Source organism: Pelobates fuscus, chromosome 12 (assembly GCF_036172605.1).
Source record: "Pelobates fuscus isolate aPelFus1 chromosome 12, aPelFus1.pri, whole genome shotgun sequence".
In the NCBI taxonomy this organism is placed as follows: domain Eukaryota; kingdom Metazoa; phylum Chordata; class Amphibia; order Anura; family Pelobatidae; genus Pelobates; species Pelobates fuscus.
This window is the reverse complement of record NC_086328.1, coordinates 130104986-130128659: the sequence shown is the minus strand read 5'-3', so window position 1 is coordinate 130128659 and position 23674 is coordinate 130104986. Positions and strand designations below refer to the sequence as shown.

Sequence of the window (23674 nt, the reverse complement as noted above, 5' to 3'; positions counted from 1 at the left end):
TCTGCACAGCTCCTTCGCGCGCCCTGCAATGAGCCCATTACTTACTATGCTCTTTCTGCACAGCTCCCTCGCGCGCCCTGCAATGAGCCCATTACTTACTATGCTCTTTCTGCACAGCTCCCTCGCGCGCCCTGCAATGAGCCCATTACTTACTATGCTCTTTCTGCACAGCTCCCTCGCGCGCCCTGCAATGAGCCCATTACTTACTATGCTCTTTCTGCACAGCTCCCTCGCGCGCCCTGCAATGAGCCCATTACTTACTATGCTCTTTCTGCACAGCTCCCTCGCGCGCCCTGCAATGAGCCCATTACTTACTATGCTCTTTCTGCACAGCTCCCTCGCGTGCCCTGCAATGAGCCCATTACTTACTATGCTCTTTCTGCACAGCTCCCTCACGCGCCCTGCAATGAGCCCATTACTTACTATGCTCTTTCTGCACAGCTCCCTCGCGCGCCCTGCAATGAGCCCATTACTTACTATGCTCTTTCTGCACAGCTCCCTCGCGTGCCCTGCAATGAGCCCATTACTTACTATGCTCTTTCTGTACAGCTCCTTCGCGCGCCCTGCAATGAGCCCATTACTTACTGTGCTCTTTCTGCACAGCTCCCTCGCGCGCCCTGCATTGAGCCCATTACTTACTGTGCTCTTTCTGCACAGCTCCCTCGCGCGCCCTGCAATGAGCCCATTACTTACTATGCTCTTTCTGCACAGCTCCCTTGCGCGCCCTACAATGAGCCCATTACTTATTATGCTCTTTCTGCACAGCTCCCTCGCGTGCCCTGCAATGAGCCCATTACTTACTGTGTTCTTTCTGCACAGCTCCCTCGCGCGCCCTGCAATGAGCCCATTACTTACTATGCTCTTTCTGCACAGCTCCCTCGCGCGCCCTGCAATGAGCCCATTACTTACTGTGTTCTTTCTGCACAGCTCCCTCGCGCGCCCTGCAATGAGCCCATTACTTACTATGCTCTTTCTGCACAGCTCCCTCGCACACCCTGCAATGAGCCCATTACTTACTATGCTCTTTCTGCACAGTTCCCTCGCGCGCCCTGCAATGAGCCCATTACTTACTGTGTTCTTTCTGCACAGCTCCCTCGCGCGCCCTGCATTGAACCCATTACTTACTGTGCTCTTTCTGCACAGCTTAATTGACTGTTACTAGTTGGCCGCGGTTACACATAGCCGCCACCCGGTGGCGTTGTTATGGAGCTCCCCGGACGGCCAGCGGTGCCCAGCCCAGAATCAGTGCACTAAAAGCGTATACTTTTAGGTGCAGGCACCGCTGAGCCTCCAGCCTTCCCTGCTTCTATTTCGGTTGTTTAAACGAACGCTGAATTGATCGGGACTTTACTTAAGTGAATGTTTTAACCCAGATAGCTATGCCATGGAGCCTATTTGTGTAATTAAAGACTTTTGCTCCATGGCAATTGAACTGTATGTGTGTGATCTGAGCGCTATTCGGTAGTTATGTGCGCTCAGATTTAAGCTATCTGGGGATATGTGACATGTATGGATTTGGTTTAATAAATGTAATATATGTTTTAATGTATTTTACGGTCTCTGTGTCCCCACGTGTATAATGGCGATTTGCCTCTGTCCTGTGAGATAATTGGATTACTTCCTAATTATCTCCAGGATAGAGGGAGGGAAATTAGGATGCATTGTGGGGATGTTTTACTTCTGTGTGTCTGAATGTGATACATGTCTCTGTGTTACAGTCTTCCATCTGGTCCCCTAGGGGAGTGTCCACCAGGTGGGGGACCTGCATAAATACCGGGCAGGTAGCCCTCAATTAACCAGAATCCAGTTTTACCCTCAATACGGAGCTTGGTCTCGTTATTAGGGGGATTTACTGTACGTGGTTAGAAACTGATTGCTGGGAACGTAAGCCGATCGGATGCTGTGTGTATTCGTCTGTTATTCGTGAGATTACCGTTCGGGAGTTTGGAGTACTACTGGGTATACTGTTCAGGAGTTTGGAGCATTCCCTGGTTCCAGTTCGGGAGTTTTGGGTTCTACAGTAGCTGTACCTGTACCTCCACAAAAAGGAAACTCTACTAAACGGCGGTTTAACCCCCTTATGCCGGGGGAGCCATAACAGAGCCCATTACTTACTGTGTTCTTTCTGCACAGCTCCCTTGCACGCCCTGCAGTGAGCCGGGATATGACATCATCTCTGCATTATTACTGGGCGCGCAAGGGACCTGTGTAGAAGGAGCACAGTGATCTCATCACAGCAGCAGCCACTGGCCACCAGGGAGAGGATCCGATTTAGCCCTCCCAGAGAAAGGTAGGGAGGCTGGGTGGATCTCCTAATTACTAAATGTGTGTGTATGAATGTGATTTTTGTGTGTGTATACCAGTAATTATTTGTGTCTGTGTCTGTGATTGTGTTTGTATATGTCTGTGAATATGTGTGATTATATATTGGATTATGTGTATGTATGTAATTCTGTGTATAGGTCTGTGATTGTGTGTATGTATGTGTGCATTTGTGGGTCTGTGTTTGTGTATGTCGATGATTATGTGATTGTGTGTGTAGGTATGTTATTGTATGTGTGCATAGATCTGTGATTGTATGTGTGTATATGTTATGTGTCTATGTATATAAATGTGTATGTATTGAATAGATAGCACTCTAATTTGGTATCCTACAATATGGCAATCCCACATAAGAATAACAAAAAGGGGAATTATCTACTAAACAATGGAAATATCAAAATTAGGAGAGGGGCTTTTGAAGTTTTATTAAATTAATTATATTATATATTATTTTTTCCTCATCGCTAAATGTGTCTCAGGGAAGCCAAAAGGTATGAAACCCACTAGATGCATGTCTGAGAGCCATATACAGAGAGCAATGGAGAGTTAAGTATGATTTATGGCTACAATTTGGCTTCCAGGCCAAACTAAGATTGATTTTATTTCTTTTTAAATTATTATTATATCTTTTTTTAATGAGTCTCCAGCGTGCAGTCACTGTGAGGAGAGAGAATATAGTAGATGACGCCTAGTGGTAGTCTGTAATCTGGCCAGTGGTCTTGCCTCAGTAAGTCAGTAGTGTTTGTGAGATCGGTGCCACTTACAAACACACGGACGCATACCTAGACTGACCTGCTCACCCTGGCACAATTGGGCCCATACAAATATCGGAGCTGAAATTACAAGTCCTAAGCTACTAGACAGGCCTACAAATCACACTCTGTATGGGCGAATCTTTACTCCTGTGGCTGTAACTGACATTATTCATAATATTAGTAGATACTGTTTGTTTCATTTAAATTGTTTGCGCTGTTTATTTAACTTGGTAAATTTGGATACAACATTTTAACAACTGTAACTCTTTGATTTATTTCTTCTAGAAAGAACAAATACCCTGAATGACTTCTGAAAGTGAACACAATACAATGCTTGCCCTTATTTGGCTGCTTGTAAGCAATTAGTTTAACCATCACAGATAAAAGACTGAGTTGTTTTGGTATTTAAACATAAGTCAAACTGGCAAAGTGCTTGTTATGAGATGCTTATATCACACCTGTCTCAGGTAAAGAGCACATGCCATAATCCACCAGGTGTGGCATAATCTCATTTCTGCACCACCCCTCTTAAGTGTTTAATTGCTATTTCAGCAGATTTGATTTACTCAAACACCCTTGGGAACCTAAAAGGACATTCCAGTAATGTGAATGATCTTATTGGATGCATTGATTGCATTAAGAGAACGCCATCTGTAGCTCACCTCTATTCATCAGAGAATCCGTAAATCCTCTCGTGTTACGTCATCAACCAACCTGCTTTAACCCCGTCATAGAATGAAAGAGAGCAGAAGATTTTGCATAAACTCCAATTTCAAAGTTAATTGTGACTTCTGTAGAGAAATCATTGGAAAACATTTTCTGCAACAGAAGCTTATCCAAAAATATAAAATCGAGGCCTTAGTCAGTGTGAGGTTAAGTAGCGTTTGGGTTTTATATTTCTTAAAAGGAAATATAAGGCTGTAAGTGACCCCCATGTGGAATGGAATTAGTTCAAAATTGGCTCCACATAAATTTTACAAAATACTGAACAGTTCTAGCACGAGCCCATGCTATTATTAAAAATGCCTCTGGATGGCCTATGCATAGGTGTTTAAATGCAGGGACCCTCGAGCCTTTAGATGACCAGAAGACCGTCAGAAAAAGAAGAAACTGTTATGTCAATAAAGCTCATCGAAAACGTATTATATACTTAGCTACTGAGTTAAAACTACTTAATCTTACATCAGTCTTTTTATTTCCACCTGTCTGTCCTACATGGCTTTTTATTTTTAATTAGGGAGAAATTCTGTTGCCTGTAGCCACGATTCCTTTAGTGGCTTATGTGAAGGATTAAGAGCTCTTGTGAATTATGGAGAGATTTTGTAGCCTTTAGATAGAGCAATGGAGGGCTGAGTGTACTGGCAACCTATTCATAAAACACTGTTTGAGATTTTTAGCAATCTCTGAAGCAGTTCAAATCTGCTTTGAAGCAAACCGTATCAAGCAAGGATTTTAATATTTGAAAGTCCACCGCTGCTTAACTAGGATTAAGTGTGGGTTTAATATAAACTTATCAGTGGAAGTAAATTACAAGTGTTGGTGCAATGAGATCTTTGCTCTGTTTGTGTATGTCATCAGCTGTCATTTGTATATATTTAAGGGATATATATATAGAGAGAGAGAGATTAATTCAAACAATTTATTTTCTATATCTTTGAAAACATTAGAGGGGCTTGTGTCATTGAGATATAATCTATGTACCTGGGATTTTCTGTTATTATTGAAAATAGCAGGTGATTGACAACACGTCATTCTGGAAAGGTTATATCTTTCTACGGTATATTTTGGATGCATGGAATAGCCTTCCAGCTGAAGTGGTAGAGGTTAACACAGTAAAGGAGTTTAAGCATGCGTGGGATAGGCATAAGGCTATCCTAACTATAAGATAAGGCCAGGGACTAATGAAAGTATTTAGAAAATTGGGCAGACTAGATGGGCCGAATGGTTCTTATCTGCCGTCACATTCTATGTTTCTAAGTATTCCACAAGGACAAACATAGAATGTGATGGCAGATAAGAACCATTTGACCCATCTAGTCTGCCCAATTTTCTAAATACTTTCATTAGTCCCTGGCCTTATCTTATAGTTAGGATAGCCTTATGCCTATCCCACGCATGCTTAAACTCCCTCACTGTGTTAACCTCTACCACTTCAGCTGGAAGGCTATTCCATGCATCCACTACCCTCTCAGTAAAGTAATACTTCCTGATATTATTTTTAAACCTTTGTCCCTCTGATTTAAGACTATGTCCTCTTGTTGTGGTAGTTTTTCTTCTTTTAAATATGGTCTCCTCCCTTACTGTGTTGATTCCCTTTATGTATTTAAATGTTTCTATCATATCCCCCTGACCATCAATGTAACTATTGATGAAACCGATGAATTGTTATATTTATCTGTGATTAATCCGTAAATCCATCTAGTTTTTAGATGGTACCAATGAAAGCAAAAGTACATACCGGTAATTCAACTTCTATTTTTCACAAAAACCTGAAATGCAGATACTTGTATTTAAAATATTGAATCCCCTAACTCTGCTGGCAATTATACAATATATATCTTGTGTTTCAAGTGACTAGTCAGATCACAACACCGGCTTACAAATTGAAATGAGCATCTGTTTACTGAAAAAGCTACCGCACCACCAGGTACCTGCGCTTGGGGATCGGATTGTACCTCTCGCTTCACTTGCAGAATTCAAGTTGACTTGCGTGAAATAGTTAATCCCCTCCCGAGATTTTACATTGCCCGTTGACTATATTTTAAGCAGGGATGGTATGGCGTGAGGTGACAGCAAAGCAGGTGTGTCCCCTGATTCCAGCACAAGAAGAACTTCAAACAATGACCAGCTCAGGGACTTAGCCCTGAGTGCTTAACTCAGATACCTGGTAATGATCATCTCGAAGTACAGATCACCTGCATTGTGTAACAGAGATAAACAGATAGCAGAGCTCACAATGCACTGCAGGTGTTGCTGTTAGGACAATGGCTTACTTGACAACGAAGAGAAACACACCTGGGAAATTAATTAAATTTATCTTTAGGAATGTGTAATTGCATTAAAAGAAAATACGCTTCTTATTGTATCTGCAGTAAGCAGAATTCCTCCTGAAATACAGTTAGAAAATATATACTTTTTATACAGTAATTTAATGCTCTATTTTTGCCTTTTTTTTTTTTTTTTTTTTTAAATAGAATAAAGTATTTTATTTATTTACTAGTCACTGCAGAAATTGTGGAGAATTGACTAGGAAATAATAATTAAAATAAATAAAAAGAATTTGGCTATTACAACCTAAATTTAGCAAATTATCTTCCAGTTCTTCACACTTTCTGTTTTGGTGAATAAACGTATTCTAATTACCATATGTTGACATCACCATACATAATATTACTATTACTATATAAAATGTTAGCTCTGACGACTAAGCACTTATTTCACGGCATGCTTATTTTGCGATTAATTGGCCACGGCCATAATGTTAATAGGACATCGCACCGTGATGCCTGTCTCAAATAATGTTACCATATATGATTACCGAACCACACGCTGTATGTTATGACCTATATGCCTCTGCGCAGGCAACCATATACTGCATCTATCACCCGGTACTATGCCTGTTCATGCTTTTTTGCGACATCAATAAAAATATTCAAAACAAATAAACATTTTCGTGTTTGCACATTTTAAGTTGAATAGTCAATCACATCAAATTAATTCCTTATTAATGCTATGATTTCAAATATAATGACATGTTCTTTCTTATTTAAAAGTTTGGTGCTTGTGTTCTGTAATTTAAAATATGGTCTTTTGAATCCATTTTGCATTTTTTACTCCTAGGGCTGTCATAGCTACATTTGACCCCACCAGATCTTTGTGGGTTTATTCTTAATGAAAAACTGATCAAGACGCCATTGGAATTTTATTGAAATTCTGACACAATCCAAAGATACATTATGACAAACCAGGAACTAGGTTCAAAAAAGAAGGTGCTACATCGTCAACTTTTGACCACTTCCAGCAGCCAAACGACAGCTATGAGATTCAAACGCTGTCTGTGGAAGATCCTGTAGTCTCGCGTGTCCTCTTGTGGCTCCTGGCAACTGAAGTTTCAGGAGCCAAAAAGGACAGCAGCATGAAGATGGCAGTAAGTAAAACTCGCCTCTGCTGTATACTGCGGCCTCTGGACTCATTTCAGATCTGTCAGGTTCAGGGGTCTTTGTGAAATATGGAAAGACCCCCAAGAGTGACAGATCCTCTTTAATGGAACCCTCAACATACTGTAATCACTACCGCCCAATGTACTTGTTATGGTGACAGTAGTGCCCTGCGCTGTCCCAAGGTAATTTATATAGTTACATAGGCTGGAAAGAGACGTGTTCAAGTTCTGTCTTCCGCACATCTGATTTTTGCTGTTGATCCAAAAAAGGCAAAAAAAAAAACAGATTGAAGCACTTCCAATTTTGCAACAAACTATGAAAAAAAATCTTTCTTGACTCTGGAATGGCAGTCAAATTAATCCGTCAATCAAGAAGCTATTACCCTACATTGAAGAATTATATAATCGAATATCATTTTACATTTTTTTTTATATTTTTGCAAGTATGCATCTCGTTGCTGTTTAAACATCTGTATAGACTCTGCTAAAACCACTTCTTCAGCAGATAATTCCACATTCTTATTGTTCTTATGGTAAAAAAATAAAAAAAAAACCTTTCATTTGCCTTAGACGAAATCTTCTTTCTTCCAGTCTAAACGCATGGCTTTGTGTCCTCTATAAAGTCCTGTTTGTGAATAGATTTCCGCACAATGGTTTGTATTGGCCCCGGATATATTTGTATAATGTTATCATATCCCCTCTGAGGTGATGTTTTTGTAAACTAAAGAGGTTTAAATTTGTTAACCTTTCTTCAAAGCTAAAATATTCCATTCCTTTTAGTTGTCAAGCCACCTGCATCTGGTCCTCTTTACTACGAGAATCTGGCTTATTCTACAAAGCTAAGCATGGCCACACTTGGTGGCATCGTCTAGCTATGTAGTGACTCATAACATGGCTGACAGCCCCAAATGATTTAAAGTTAAACACCAGGATATTTTAAAGTACACTTTAGCATCTGCTTAGTAGTGCCATGGGTGCACAATTGTGGCACGGGTTACATCGGTGCTTTGTTACCAAATACTAGATACATGTCTATCCTTTTGAAGTAAGTAAATTCTTGTACGTGTAGGTAAACAGGAGAACCAGACTTTCTCCTTCCTTGCTTGATGTAGACTAATTGCTGCATTCCACAAACCGATAAAAGGAAAGAACAATAATTACCAGACAAGGTTAGAATTAAAAAGAACTATGGAAAAAGAGATGTATCCATTGTAAGAAAAACATTGCTTAATTAAATTAATAAGGTGTTTTAAACCCACTTTTAATTTGATGATCACTATTATTATTATTCTTAGAAGCAGAGTTTTTTTTGTGTGATTCTTGGTTTTTTTTCCCTTCAAATTTTATTTTACAAATCGAAATAAAGGAGTAAATGTGGGACAAATTAAAGGTAAAACTCTCATCTCTTTTACAAGTGACTAGAACCTACGGCTTATTTTAAAAAATAAATTATAATAAATGTATATAATTTTATTTCATTTTTATTATTGGTATTTACTGGCATTTATAAAGTGCCAAATTAATTTATTTTCCAGATTTAGCAAACAACGTGTTGAGCTTCTTACAACCATCACAAGCATGGTTTACAGGACCTTTTTTTTTTTTATTATTATTATTATTATTATTATTATTATTTTTAAAGAAGCTTACTTCCTAACTTACTATTTTCAGTTTTGGTGATACACAGGGGTTGGAATTGGGTAACCTTGCCATCCAATCCATCTTACGTGGTTAGATGTGCCTACAGATTGCCTTGCACAGTGCACATGTGTTGTTTATCGACTACATTTTTGTAGACTTTACTCAGGCATGGCGGGGGTACAAATTTAGTATCACCGATCTTACCTGGGACATTTAGGAGATATGTAAATGACTCGCCCAAGCTGCTCAGAGCATATAACACATATTAGTAATATGCATTTATGTGCATGTTGGAACTTTCATTATGTGTACTATGGCCCCATGGCTGTTTTTTTTTTTTTTTTTTTAAATCTTATTTGTGAAGGAAACACATCCTACCCCATTAAGTGAGATGTTTCATTTGCTCCAATATATTACTACATTTCAAAGCTGCATTTTGTTGCATTGCCGGTTTCCACTTTTATGATTGTTACTGGTTGGATAATTTTTGAAAGCTTAAATACCATAAATTTCTACTCATCTGTTATGGAAATGATTATACATTAATCAAAATAGGAGCCGGGGTATATCTTCCCATTCGAGCAAGACGTTCTAAGAACTATTTGGTAGTGTGCAAGCATTTAATTATAGCAGAGAAATACAATGGAACTACCCTTCATCCGTTGCAATCTAGTAACTCACATGCATAATTATTAAATAAGTTTGTTTTGCATTCATTCAGCAATACTCTTATTTGTGCTGAAACTGCAGGTTTACCTTTTAAAGTTAATGGGTGTAATACACGTCTGTAGTCACAATGTTTTAGAACAAGAGACAGGTAAGAATTACTTTAGAATGTTTATAGGAATTTGTGAATAGATTGGATTTTACTAGGTTAGTCAAATTGCAGTCAAACAACCGTGAATTAGTCTATATTATAGTGAACTAAATCATTGGTATAACTAGCAGAAGGTCTTGAGGGATGCAGTTTATAAAGCTCCGGAGTTTTACTAAGGAGCATTTTTTTTTATATATCACCCACCTATTTCAAAGCTCAGTCTATCCAGTTAAATAGCCCTAGCTTGTAAAGAATACTGCCAACTACAAATCGTATTGTTGTTTTTTTATATATTGCATTCAGATAATTGTGGGAGTTTTCCTCCAACATATTGGAAACCTTGACTTTGACAACCGTGTTATAGGTAATGTTGGGCTTGAGCAATCCCAGAGGCCAGGCCTGCAGCAAACCTTTACCTAAACGTTAATTCTTAGCATTGCTAAACTTTGGCCCAGAGTACAGGGATTGTAAATTCAAAAAAATGTCAAGTCTCGTTTGGAACAAGACACCGGATAAAGGAAACATTTGAGCGTTTCTTTAAATTGAATGAAAGTCCATACAATCACATACAAGGTGCACACAAAAATGGGCGGTGGGAGGCACAGTTCAGAGAATGTTAACGCATTTTGTGCCTCACAGCACTTCCTCAGAATTGTCCAAATTCTACCTCAGAACTGGAATATCTTTCCCAGCTTTGCCCATGTAGCCATAATTAAGAAACCAGTACATTCTATATCCTAGCCCTGCAATAAATCACGATAAACAAGATTACATTAACTTTGTCCAGAGCTCAAACCTATTCATATAATTTGTGGAATTCTAATAAATGATCATTTTTTTCCAGGGCCTCCCAGCTCCTCTGTTAGATGAAATACCTAAGAAAGACGACCATAAACCTGGATTGAAGGAGGATACTCCAGATACTATGAAAATAGCCTGGCGATACCAGAACATGGCTAAAGTAGAGGTGAATTGCAATATTTGTGGTTTGGGGGGAGGGGAGGGTGCTTTGATTTTAGGTTTTTTTTGGGTGGGGGGGGTTGTTGTTTGGTATCTTTTTTTTAAGTTTTTCTTGTAATCCTATCACAAAAATTTTACTAATGTCTAACGCTGGAGATCTTCCGGCAAGTGTAAGTTTAAGTGTACTTTTTGCCATCACAATGAATGCATTCAGTTTGTATACTTACCTTGTTATCCGCATGTGTTGAAGTTGCCAATCCCACTTTTAGTTATCAACAGCAGAGTGAAGCACACAAGATTTATCAAGAATTTGAGAAATTGCAGTAATTGCAACAGACCACAGAGCTTGTATTTCAGAAATACAACCTTCAAGAACTGGTGCTTTGGTTTGACTTCCAATATGAATGTCTATGCTAAAAATGTTTAATTGTGTATATAGGTCTACCCTGCCTATGGAGCCCTCATTATTATTCACTCACTCTGGTCTCGCCAACGACAACCTCGCCTTCCTGGCTGAGATCATCAATATAGCCCCCTATAAGGAAGCTTTGGAAGGCTAGATCATATTTGCGGCAAAGTGCTGCACCAATCGAATTCTCCCTATGAGTGGCACTAGATTTAATAATTTGGTTATGCAGTGGAAGCCCCACTAGTGGCAGTCAGGAGTCAGGCAGTAGATATGTATTAACCCTGCAATCCCTGCAATCATTACATTGCCACTTCTACTAAATAGCTATGTTTTACATTGCAGGGGTAAAACTAGGGGAACACTGCACCCAGATCGATTCATTGAGATCAAGTGCTCTCGGTGCCTTTAAGTGTATTTTAAGCAACTCATTTAGCAAATGAAAGCACAGCCCTCTTAGCGCTTAAAGCTGTCTGTTTATTATAAAGGTATTTAGCACGTTGGTGCACCGCTCCTATTTGTTTCGAATTTAAAAATCCCTTGCAACATGCTTGTTCTCGCATGGTTCTCTGACATCACACTAATTAAAAGCACTTTGACAGTCCTCCGTGAGTACAAACAGCCACCCAATATCTGTATTTACATTTCTTTCTATGTCCCAAACTAGCTGTGTGTCTGAAAGGTCGAGCAAGCAGTACTGATTAAATCCCTCTAGTGAAAGTATTGAAGCACGCTGTTGACTGCCTAACCATGTGCGTGATAAGTAAAGCAACCACTTGAGATTCTATCACCGTCACTGTTACAAGAATGATAAAAGAAGGAAAGTCTTCATTTAAGTAGTTAGACCAGCAGTCATTTATTTATGCGGTTAGTCTGCTTGTGCCCCATATGCATTTTTTAAGTATTTCCTTGGAGGACAGTGATGGGTAAATATAATTTGTGAATTATGTTATCCGTGTTGTTTAACTAACCTTTACAAAAACTGTTTGGCTGAACAGCTCAACAGCTTAATTAGGATAGGAAATATTTGGTTTATCCAGACAGACTATTTAATGATGCCAAACAAGAAAACCCACCTGATCAGTCTTATTTGCCCTCCTGTTCTGCCATTAAACCTCTTATCTGGTTTTTAATTTTAATTTTTACATTTTTTTTTACCTTAAAAGTTCAAATCTGCCACAGGATCTCCTGCGTTCCAACAACCTACCCCCACTTCCCCATTTAAATATGTTGTTTACATAATTGTAGACTTGGGTTGAGACAAGACAAGGTTTGGCATGTTTGGTTGTCTGAACGATTGTGCAGATGTTGAAATGTGTTTGTATTACAGGATGCACATGTATGCAATCATATGCCAATTTAAACAGCCTGCAGGCTGCTAGTATAATCCCATCACTTTTATAAGGTTAAATATGTTGTGCCATATCAAACCATCACTTAATTCCAAGTGCCACACAGGGAAAAAGAGTGATAGACTAGAAGATAAGATATAAATCTATTTTTCTTTGAAGAGTCATCATTGATGTACTTAGAAATAAAAACAATTGTGGTTCATTTTGGAGACACATTTTGAAAGTCACAGTTCTGTAAGTTGATTGCCACTTTTTATAGGGAAGTGTTCAAAGAAAAGGTGGAACGAAAACCACATGTTTGTAAGTTCAAAATGTAAGACTTTAGGTAAGTTCCGTACTTATCAGACTGTAGTTGGCAAGGGGGCTAGTGCTTAATATTCTGGTTGTTGTAATTGGAGGTATTGTTGAGTGTTTAATAGCTAGGACGAAGGAAAGCAAGTGAGAAGGACTTGGGTGGTGGTCCACCGACGTTCTTTCTGAGCGTTGCTGTCTCCCTGTTTCTTTGTGTATTGATACTATATTCAGAAAATAGTGTTATCACATATTCTTCACTCTGTATCACACTACTGCATACAGTCAGCCATGCAGCAATGAGGCAGGCGCATGCATGTGCTGAGAAATAGTGGCTTGGCTTGAGTTTAGGTGGGTAACTGTGTGTGTTTCTATTGTGAGATTGAATAATTGGCTGTGTGAGAGATAGTGGCCAGTTGAGTGTTTACGTGGGTAACTGAGTATGTGGGGGTGTATCTGTGATTAGTAGATTGTATCTGTTTCTATATGAGTGACTTGGAGTCACATTTCTGAATAGTGCACCAGTCTGGCCTAATGATTCAAACAAAAACTAAAGTCTATTATTGTCAAGCACCCCGTGGCTCATTCCATAAATCACAAAAACATGGCAAATACAAATGTGTTGGTAAGTAACTATAAGATCTCACTGATGGCTTACCTGTACTCTGAGCCCTGTTCCATGATACTGCAGGGTTCCATTGCTTTAGGGATAGTTAAACGAGTTTGCTTTTCTCGTTTCCATCTCAATATGCAAAGCTTGTTAATTCGTTTCTGTTCTGGTCAGTTTGTGCTTACTATAGCATTGTGATGCTGTCCATAAAATAGTGGCCAAATGCAAACCCATGATTTTTGCTCGACATTCTCTTATGAGCACTTGGGTGTTTGATGGATATTTCCAAATATGTATAAATAATCCCATAAATTAAACATGTTTGTAAACAATGTCTGCTACAATGCAGAGCTAGTTCTTCTGTGCTCTTTATAAATAGCTGTAGGCATTTTAGAGGAAGGTCCATTCTAAAGGCTTTGCCTTTCAAAAAGGCTGATATGGAAGGAACCTTAGAAGAATGCAATAAGAGAGGCTTAGTGTTCAGTAAAGGTCAGATAGCTTTAAGGCAGATATGGCTCAATTAGGCAGCTTGAGATGTGCTGCTATTACCCACATTATCAAACAGACGATTTTACAATTTATTACTGCCATTTTGGGTCAAATTCAAGTCGAGTTCACTGTTTTAAGATACGTGGATACAAATTAAAGAATAAAGAGGGTTCTTCAATTAAATACAACTCTGAATCCTAATCCCCTGCTAAATTTGTTTCCATTTTCTATTTATTTATTTATTTTTTTAGCTCTAAATTTGTACCAGGTATTGGCAAATCTGGACTGCCTTAATTTGTATCTTATAGTCCAGAACCATTTTCTTTGATTTCTTGGTTGTTTTTTGTTTTTGTTTTTTCCTTGTTATACTACATAAAACTTGTTTTATATATAATATACACTCTAATGGCTAAATCAGTTATTCTTAACCTGCTTTAGCTCAAGAGTTGAGATTTACAATCAAGCCAACACATTCAGCAATTCTAGACATATTACAAGTAATGTGTTTAACACAATTTAGATTGGCGAGAAGAAATATTTTATGTACAGGTGACACTGCCCACTGAGTATACAGGTGTGAGTTGGTACACCAACTACAGACATTGCACAAATAGTTGGGACTTGTGAAATGACTTATAAGATCTTCAAAGCAGAGCTGTCCGTTATGTAGGGCAAAAGTAGCAGTTGCCTAGGGCCCAAGCCATCTCACTGTGTGCAAAGATTTAAGAGAGAGCAGAGGTCTGGAGGGCTTTGCACTACAGGGTAAGGAGTTTAAATTATATTTTGGATGAACTAGAAAGCCGGCAAGAGGCTATACACAGTGATGCTCAGATTCAGAAACAAATCCTGCTTAAACCCTCTGCTAATTAAACGGATTGTGCAATAAATGCTAATGCCAGTGCTATACATCTGCACCACAAATCCATTTCTGTAACTGCAACCTCTCTGTACGGTACATTGAGTGGGACTTCAATAAATAAAGATTTGAAGGTGCCCCCTTCAGTATTAACTGTCAAGAATATAATCTTAGCAACTTAAGCACTTATGTCATTATTTTTTTTAATTTGCTGAATTCACAAACTGTTCTGTAAAGAGTCTTGCCAACATAGAATGTCCTGCATCTTTAGCTTTGCAGCTCTGATACGTGGACATTACATTCTAAAACAGGATATTTAGAGACCAGGTCACTATATTATTAGGAATGCAAACCTGTATTTTTAACTCTTTAGTATTCTCTCTTGCGTGTAGTTTCACGTCCCTCCCCCAAAACTAACAAAAACATGGAAAAATAAGGTTTTACTCACTTTTTTTTCCCCAGCGCCGTGATCCAATCCCGGCAACCACTCGATCCGTCTCCAGTGACCTCACGCAGACTGTTCTTTCATCCAATCCTTCTCATACAGGAGCATTGGGGACGAAAAGCCGTCATATTATTGAGATAAAGTTGTTTGGGTGCGTTTAATGCACTTTTTTTGTCCATGTTACGTCTGCCAGTGGTTACAGTTCTTTGGAGAGCAGGACCTGTGTAGGGTTTGTTTTATGGGGGTACAAACTCGTATCTCTATGTGGTCCGTAAATAAGATATATGTGAGCACGAACGCCTCATTCCCAGAATAGTAGTATAGAGTACCAGATCCTTTGTTCATCCAAATACCAACCATGGTGGGTGTACATGTGCCAGGCAGTGGGCAAATAGGGGCACAGAGCCAATCTGTGTTATGATATTGATATATATCCGTATTTCAGATCTGCTGAGACGCCGAATTAACAAGGAAATAGCAAATATTAAACCAAACAAACCAAGCTGGTAACATTTTTCACTTTGTTCCTTTTCCAGCTAACTGCATTATTCTTTTACAATTTCCTGGTTGATGTTCTTCAATTCCTGATTTAGGGAATAAACCCCTAAATTTTCCTGGTATGTGGAGGTGACTATTGTTCTGTTAGTTTTCTACACCACTGTGTAAAGAAACTGCTTTAAATGTTTTGATTAGCTAATTGACCTCTAAATACAGTAATATACTGCATTGTGTTGGTTAAATCTTCACAGGGGTCCCAATACGTCTTTAAGTGTTAACATGATGTTGCAAAGCCAGTATTGTTAGTTCATGGCAGTCAATTAGTAGTTGCTGATTACACCCCACTGGTACTGCTTGTTAACGGCAGCATTATGTGACTTTAATTCAGGTTTTGGGCAATGTGCTCTGTAGTTACAAATCCCGTAGCTGTTCGCCAAACCCAGACAAGATTTCCTGTGTCCTCTAAGCAGATTCTTTCCCTACTACTTTACTAGCCTACTCATTTATTACAGCGGCAGCTGGCTGAGGGTGGTGTGCTTGATTTGGGGGATTTTGGAATCCTTATAACTTTAAGCTCTTTCAAGAAGTACCCTTTAATAAACCATCACATATTGTCATGTAGCCTTTCTCTAACTCGCTTGTTTTAATACCGGTTTACGTGTAAAATGTTAATTGTACAAATGTCACTGTATCCATAGAACGAGTAATTTGCAGAGTGATTTTAGTGGTAACCGAATTACTGTCATTTATAAGGAACTCACCCTTGAGATGTATGATATGAACCTGAGAATTTGGCAGCCATATTGGTAAAACTTTTTTACCGACAAATCACTGTTGAGTGAAAGGGGTTTGTAGCAATTTGGATAAGGTGCCTGAGGTTTGTGGGCTGGGGGACGTTTTTTTTTGTTTGTTTTGGTCAAGGAGCTATTAAATGGTTTGATAAATAAAAATGAGAGACCTCAATAGTGGATCATATAGAGGATTTAAGCTTACAGAATTGGATCAAATGTGGTCTCTTGAGAATGTGATTTGACGGATGACAATAATTTGAAGGACTTTCATTTGTTGTGTGTTGAATACATGTTAGACAACAAAGAAGTTTTTAATTATCTTAGAATAAAAGGCTTTTTGAGTAAGTACTTAGTAGTTGGAAAATCAAATAAATTAAGGGCTATTGGGAAAAGCCACTCCAACTGAGATAGTTGCTGGCTGTCTGGAACTGCTTAATAAGAATCCCGATATACCTATTGAGCACATACTTAAGAAGTGGGATACAGTTTTAAATACTCAAATTAGCTGTGAGGAATGGAGACACTCTTAGTGTGTGGTATATAAAAACGTTCACGGTCTCAATCTAATGGAGTGTCATTATAAGATTCTAAACACGTGGTATCTGGTTCCACATAGATTGTCTAAAATTTACCCAGAACATAAGTGCTGGAGATATGGGGATCAAAGAGGTGGATTTATACATGTTTTGTGGGATTGTCCCCCCATCCAGCTGTTTTTAAACATGATTAGGGGTAAAATCAAAGTTTTATATGACGTGCTTTCCTCATGGTTAAGCCAAATAGAAAATTTGTAACTCTGTATTATCTCTAGAACTTCCCCTCTGATGTCTTTCTCAATTATATAAGAATTTTTTTTTGGCCGTTTTGTCTTGTCTGTGTATGTCTTAGTAAGTACGTTTTGTCTTTGTATTTTTTACCTACGGAGTATTCAGATCAGGAGCGTGGGGTTCACAATTGGTTTGTCATGTTTTCCTGTGATATGGTTTGACATGGTTTTTTTAAGATATGCCCTGATGGTGTACCAATTATGTAAAGTAAGGCAAAAAATTGTATATTGTGTTTTGTTTATATGGAATAACTAATAAAAATAAAATAAAACAAGAGACCGCATCCATCGCATCTTTGTACCAGTTATGGTGCCTATTATCTCTAAAAAGTAAGTTTGTTGTTTATGGGCAAAAAATTAAAATTAGGCTGACTAAAACTACGTAGGCTTCATTAGGGGGTGTATTCACCTTGGACATAACTACGATATCCAGAATGGATTTTTTTTTTTTAAAACGGTTTCCCCTTTTCTAGCCTGGCATGATATACTTTGTGCCGTGTGTTCTATGATTATTATTTTTTTTTAAATCTGATATTAATTAATGCGAGATTAATTGGAAGTATTTAAGCAAAGGGAGCACATACTTTTCACGTTAGAGACTTTAAAGTGCACATTTTATGCAAAAATGACTTGACCTCCGTTTACAAAGAATCCTATTTATTATTATTATTTTTGGTATTTAGATAGCGCCAGCTTATTCTGCAGTGCTTTAGATTTTAGAAAAGGGGGACATTGCTAATTACAAAATGTTACAGGAACAATAGATTGATGAGGATGCTGCTCTGACAAGCTTCATTCTGTACTAGGTGCTCACAAAATTAGTAGTTAGTTGCATTTGAACAGATATTTTTAATTTTGAAAAATGATGTGTGAAACTATTCCTAAATTATAGTTTTCGTCCTATTTCGTCATCACCTGTGCACTAGAGCAGCAAATCTCACAACACCAGAAAACTCCAGAAAGAGATTTTATTCCACCACAGTGAACTTGGCAATATTTTGACCCCAGTACAGGATTATCAAGCTTTACAAAGACCCTGTATCCGGGTTAAAACGTTGCGGAGGCCACTGCGGTGGAATAAAGTCTCCTTCTAAAGCTATTTGTGTTGCAACTCCATTATCTGTTTGTTGAGAGCTATTTGGAAAGTAACAACCAGAGTTTTCATCCAAGCCAGTTACCAAGAGTGCTGGTTCTTCGTATTTATCTATCACTGGTGCGCGGTCATACCTGTACATCATGGGCACCTTAAAGGTTGATCCCCAGATGTTGTAGATGTTGAACTCTGCCTTGAGGAAGTCCAGCGAGACGAAACCGGTCGGCATTGAGGAGTAATTCAACTCTAATTTTCTCAAGTTTGGTGCTATTTATGTTTGGATTCTGTTTCTACTCCCCCCACTTGAAGGGGTTGAACTGAGGACTGAATCCGTTACCAGAGACATACCTGTGATATACTACAGGGCTTCTACATCCCAGTGATATGCTCAACTGACCACTGACCACCTATTATATTGGTGTTTTGGTTTTATACTATGTTGTGTTTTTTGGAGATTTTAAGTACGTGACATGTTTTTATGAATCACCGGATGGCAAGCTAATGGGTATAAACATTGTAATATACCTATATTCTTATTGCACTTTTATTTTAACTACACCACACCATTTCTTTCTTGTTTTTTTATTTTTTATATGTATCACGGTTTTCAAAATTTACAGTGTTGTTGGTGTTCAAGGTGAACACTATTGTTGTTTATATTTTCTACAAGATATATATGATTATTTTCTACAAGTGATGCTTCAGAATGGCAAACCATTAGGGAAACTGTAGGTCTAACACATATGGGGATAGAAACAGAAACATGTAATGTGACGTCAGATAAGAACCGAATGGCCTATCTAGTCTGACCAATTTCCTTAATACTGTAATTAGTCCCTGGCCTTATCTTAAGTCTAAGATAGGTAGATAGGTATCTACCTTTTGTACTCCCCTGCTGTACACTTGCAAAGGAGAGGGACTGTGCTCATGGTTTCCTCTGTACCCCACAGGAAAGGACTTTGTGACTGATCGCCTGGCACCCCGACCGGGTACCTCAGTCAATCGCTGCTTCCTAGTACTAACGAGTACCATAAGTACTGCGCTGGAACACCATAAGTACTGTAAACCCCACGAACCGCCGCAGCTTTGTTGGGATCTCGCCGTCTCCTACCCACCCTGGACCTATGACTAGAATCCAGCTTCCAGTGGGTAGACCTCTCTTAGTCCAGAGAGCGTAGCAGGAACAGCTCTTACTAGAGCTTAGTGATTAAACTCAGGGGAGTCTAGTGATTATAGCAATCCCCAGAGTGTAGTTCTCCAATCCCCCAAACATGAGCCGAAACTTCATGAAGGTGCAAGATGATCTGCTCTTTAATTGTTCAGGTTGGCTTTTCTACAATTCTCCAGGCCAGAGAAACACCCCCTGGACCTGATGGGGCACAGGAACACAAAGGACACACCAATCAGAACAAACATACAGTCTGTGACATGCCCATGTACAGCACACAATCCCTCCCCTCTGCTTGGGAGATAATTGAGTAAAGTCCTGTAAGTAAAGCAATTATCTCCAGGCAGAAAAAACACATTTTCACAAAGTTCAGAAAGTACCCCAAAACATAACATACCCCCATTACATCCCCTGTTAGCCCTGATCTGGGTGAACTACATATCCAAAAAATCACCCAGATCAGAGCAGGGGTTCAAAGGTTTCATGGAAGTCTCTATTTGACCGGCTGCAAGCATGGCTTTATGTCCAAAACAGTTCCAGGGAATTAGGGCCAGCGGTCGGTTTCTCTTTGTGGAGTACAAAAGTACTTACATTACATGAATGGAGCCTTTTAAAGTGTATTGGGCAAGGTATATTCCAGGGTCCATAGTCACAGGGTAGGTGGCAAGCAAACAGGCCCCGCCAAAAACTCGTGGCAAACTCACAGGAAAAGGGGAATTTGTCACAGTCTTGATCTCAGGATTGGCAATTCCCAGTAATTTCACAATGGAATATTCTGTTCTTTACCCCTACTGTACACTGTCAACACTGAAATAAGAAACCATAACTAGAACTATATGTATCCATGGTGGATATTGCTGTTACCAGTTGTATCATTGGAAGGCAGAAAAATGTGGTCTGTGATGTTACCAAATCATTTGATAGTAACATAATAGGAAAACTAAATCTAAATAATGTAAAACGCTTCCAAGATTTTGTGTAGAAAAAAAAAAATTATTTGTTACAATTATTTTAACTCCCAGGTTGCAACACAATAGAAATAATGGAAAAGTCACTAGAGCTTGAGTATTTTTGGAAGGCATTTCACCCCCGTAGTGGTCAGTAAATTGAATCGTAAATGAATCGCTTTATTTACAGATGTGCGTATCCTCCAGTTCTACAATGGGTTAATACTCCACCGTATGTAACCTTATCTGTCGCTTAAAAAAAGAGGGTTTAAATCGTATTGTGCCCCTTAACTAAACCGATATTAAAACAAGCAGCTTCCTTTTGAAAGGTATCCCGTCAACGCTGCCAATCCAATGCATTTCTGCCCATTGGCTCGTAGGAATTTGGAGACGAGCAGAGCTGACCTGCGTAAGTCGCACAGTCTCCATGTCTTTTTCTTTTCCCGGACGGTCTTGTTAAGACAGATTATGAATGCTTTTTTGATTCAGGTAGGTCTTTGCAAGCTTCCCTGCCAGGCCTGGGAATTGAGTACATTGAGGTCCTATTCAGAGACTTCTGACATAGACCAGCCTTTTATTGCATGGTGTTTTCTTTATCGCTGAATCCTTGTCTCCACCCCATTTGTAAGCACCATGCTCTTTCTCTTCAATCAAAAGAGGTTATCACCTACCTTAATCCACGGAGCAGCATGGATTAAACTTCGCAATGTGCCCCAGGATTCCTAAAAGAGGATCCAGGAGAAGAAGAAAAAAAAAACACTTGTTTCTTCTATTTGGTATCTTTACTAACTTTTTCTTGAGCCTTTACGGAGGATTAGCATCCAAATTAAGCAGCCCTGGAGTTCTGCTCAATGAAGACATCAGATCAAAGTTCAGTTAGTCAGGGCCTTTCTAAAACACAAAGGGGGATTGGTTCGACACAATAAAAAGATGAGCTCTCCCAATGATTGCAGTAAAAACATTCTGATCAGTAATCCGGATAAAAGATTATAGACCAAAACAGACTCTTTTATAATTGGGTTTAGGGTTCTCAATATAGCATTCAGGGAGAGGACAGATAAACAAATTTATATATCTGACAGCAACTTTCAAAATCTGAAAATAATACAAAGATTCGAAGTAAAATAAAAGTGTGTCTTATCAAATTCATATGTAAAAAGTTTTAGCTAATTTATTATGTAACCGAGTACAATGTATAGGTCTTTATGTATTCATTGTGTGTGTGTGTGTGTATGTATGTACATGTGTTGTGTCAATGAGCATACAGTGGCACTGTTACTTTTAGTTTGTTTCAATCTAAGATACGGACAAGTGATTGTACATTTTATTTCCCCTCCTGCAGCAGGTTAAAAATAAAGCTAAAATATGCAGAATAACAGCCTTTGTGACTCCAGTGTTAGGTATAAAACTACACAGTTTGAAAGAGTGTACCTAATCGTATGTATTCGCGAACACCGTTGTGTATACATTAGTGTACAGTTGCGTACATTGCACAGTTAATAGTGGGCATGCATGTCCTGACTCTAAAACAATTTACACTCAATCCATGTGTTCCAGTCATTTCATTGCCATATATGCCTCTGAATTGAGTTTTACTTTACAGGGAATAAATGGTAAAAACATATATACTACAATTGTCTAATTACAATAATTTTAATAAACGCTTCGGACTAAACATTTTTAAACTTTTTTTGGGGGTAATTCTTTATAGAAGACAATTAGCCAGCATTACATAGTAATACATGGGTCACCTATAACATGTTACAATAATTTCCTTATCTTGAAGAGGGAAGTCATCTAGGATTGGGGTAATCCCCTGCAGTGGATCTTCTTCAATGAACTGACTGTCTTGATTTCAGTCTTTTTGAATATTAACAAATTACCTTATAACATAATAATCGGATAAAGGGTATGGCTCAATAGGGGGGGAGCGTGGGGGGAACCCACCTCGATCTATATTTTTATAATTCACATTTATGTGCATAAATATAGTATTTTTTGTAAAATCTAATTGTACCACGGGCTTCATATTTTAAAAACAACTTGTGGTATTGCTTTGTACGGTATATTTTTTTTGTCATGCAATTTTGTGCTTTTCTTTTACCTTGTCAAACTATTAACTAATATAAATTTTCTGTATTCATTTTCCAGTCCTTGCCTATATCGTCCTCTAGATTTGGTCACTACTACGATTTATCCAAGACAATGTCTAAAGAAATGTTACAGACGGTGCAGAGCTCTGGTTTCTATTTGCCAGACATGTTTTTGGACCAGGAAAAAAACGTATTATGGTATGAATAAACATTTCATGATTTGGTTCCCAGCAATGTAAAATCTGTGCAATTAAAGGGACACTCCAGTATTTTCTGCCAGTCTTCATTTTTGGCAGCTTCTGCAGACAGCTCCGCCCAGACAAGGAAGGGGCCCAGCCAATCATGATGCACACAAAACTTTCTATAGTGCTGCTGATCCGTTAAGCACAGCTTTCTATGCAAAGCAAAGGTCTGTGGTGGCTTGTAGTTTAGTGACATCATGTATGACATCATTTTTGGAACGGAATGGGAGACACCAGATTATGATGGAGAGGAAGGAAGGTAGGGTTTATATAGCACAACTAATTGTTCTTTGAAAATAGATAAAAAATTAGAAGATACTCAAAAACATTGCATGCATCCGCCCCTACTTAACACCAGATGCGGCTAAGATGCTGGCCCATGCCACTGTCCTCTCTTGCCTTGACTACTGCAATCCACTTCTCAGTGGTCTTACGTGCTCCCAACTTGCGCTATTGCAGTCTATAATGAATGCGGTGGCAAGGCTCATCTTCCTGTCCGCCTGCACCTCCCACGCCTCACCCCTCTGTCAGTCCCTGCATTGGTTTCCCATAAGATTTAGTGCTCAATTTAAAAATCTGGTTCTTGCTTTCAAATCTTTACATAATGCGGCTCCCACCTTTCTATGCTCTCTAATACACAAGTATGTCCCATCTAGATCCCTACGCTCTGCTGAAGACTTACGTCTATCCTATATTCGTACTCCCACCTCTGATGCTCGCCTTCAAGACTTATCTAGGGCTGCACCGTTCCTGTGGATCTCCCTTCCCTTCTACATTAGATGCTCACCCAGTTTCAATTCCTTCAAAAAATCATTAAAAACTCACCTTTTCACAAAAGCGTATCAATTAAACTGGTAATAGCTCCCGACTGAGTCCTCTTCTGCAACTGTTCTAACTTCTCTAATACTATCGT

General features: G+C 38.8%; 1 protein-coding gene across 1 annotated transcript in view; it reads left to right on the top strand.

Moving 5' to 3' along the window:
* Positions 1-23674, top strand: part of ELP4 (elongator acetyltransferase complex subunit 4) — a 228612-nt gene that overhangs the window by 66343 nt on the left and 138595 nt on the right. The window contains exons 4-5 of the mRNA XM_063438894.1: positions 10539-10661; positions 22578-22717. Coding sequence (XP_063294964.1) covers positions 10539-10661; positions 22578-22717 — 263 coding nt within the window. The remainder of the gene's footprint in view (positions 1-10538; positions 10662-22577; positions 22718-23674) is intronic.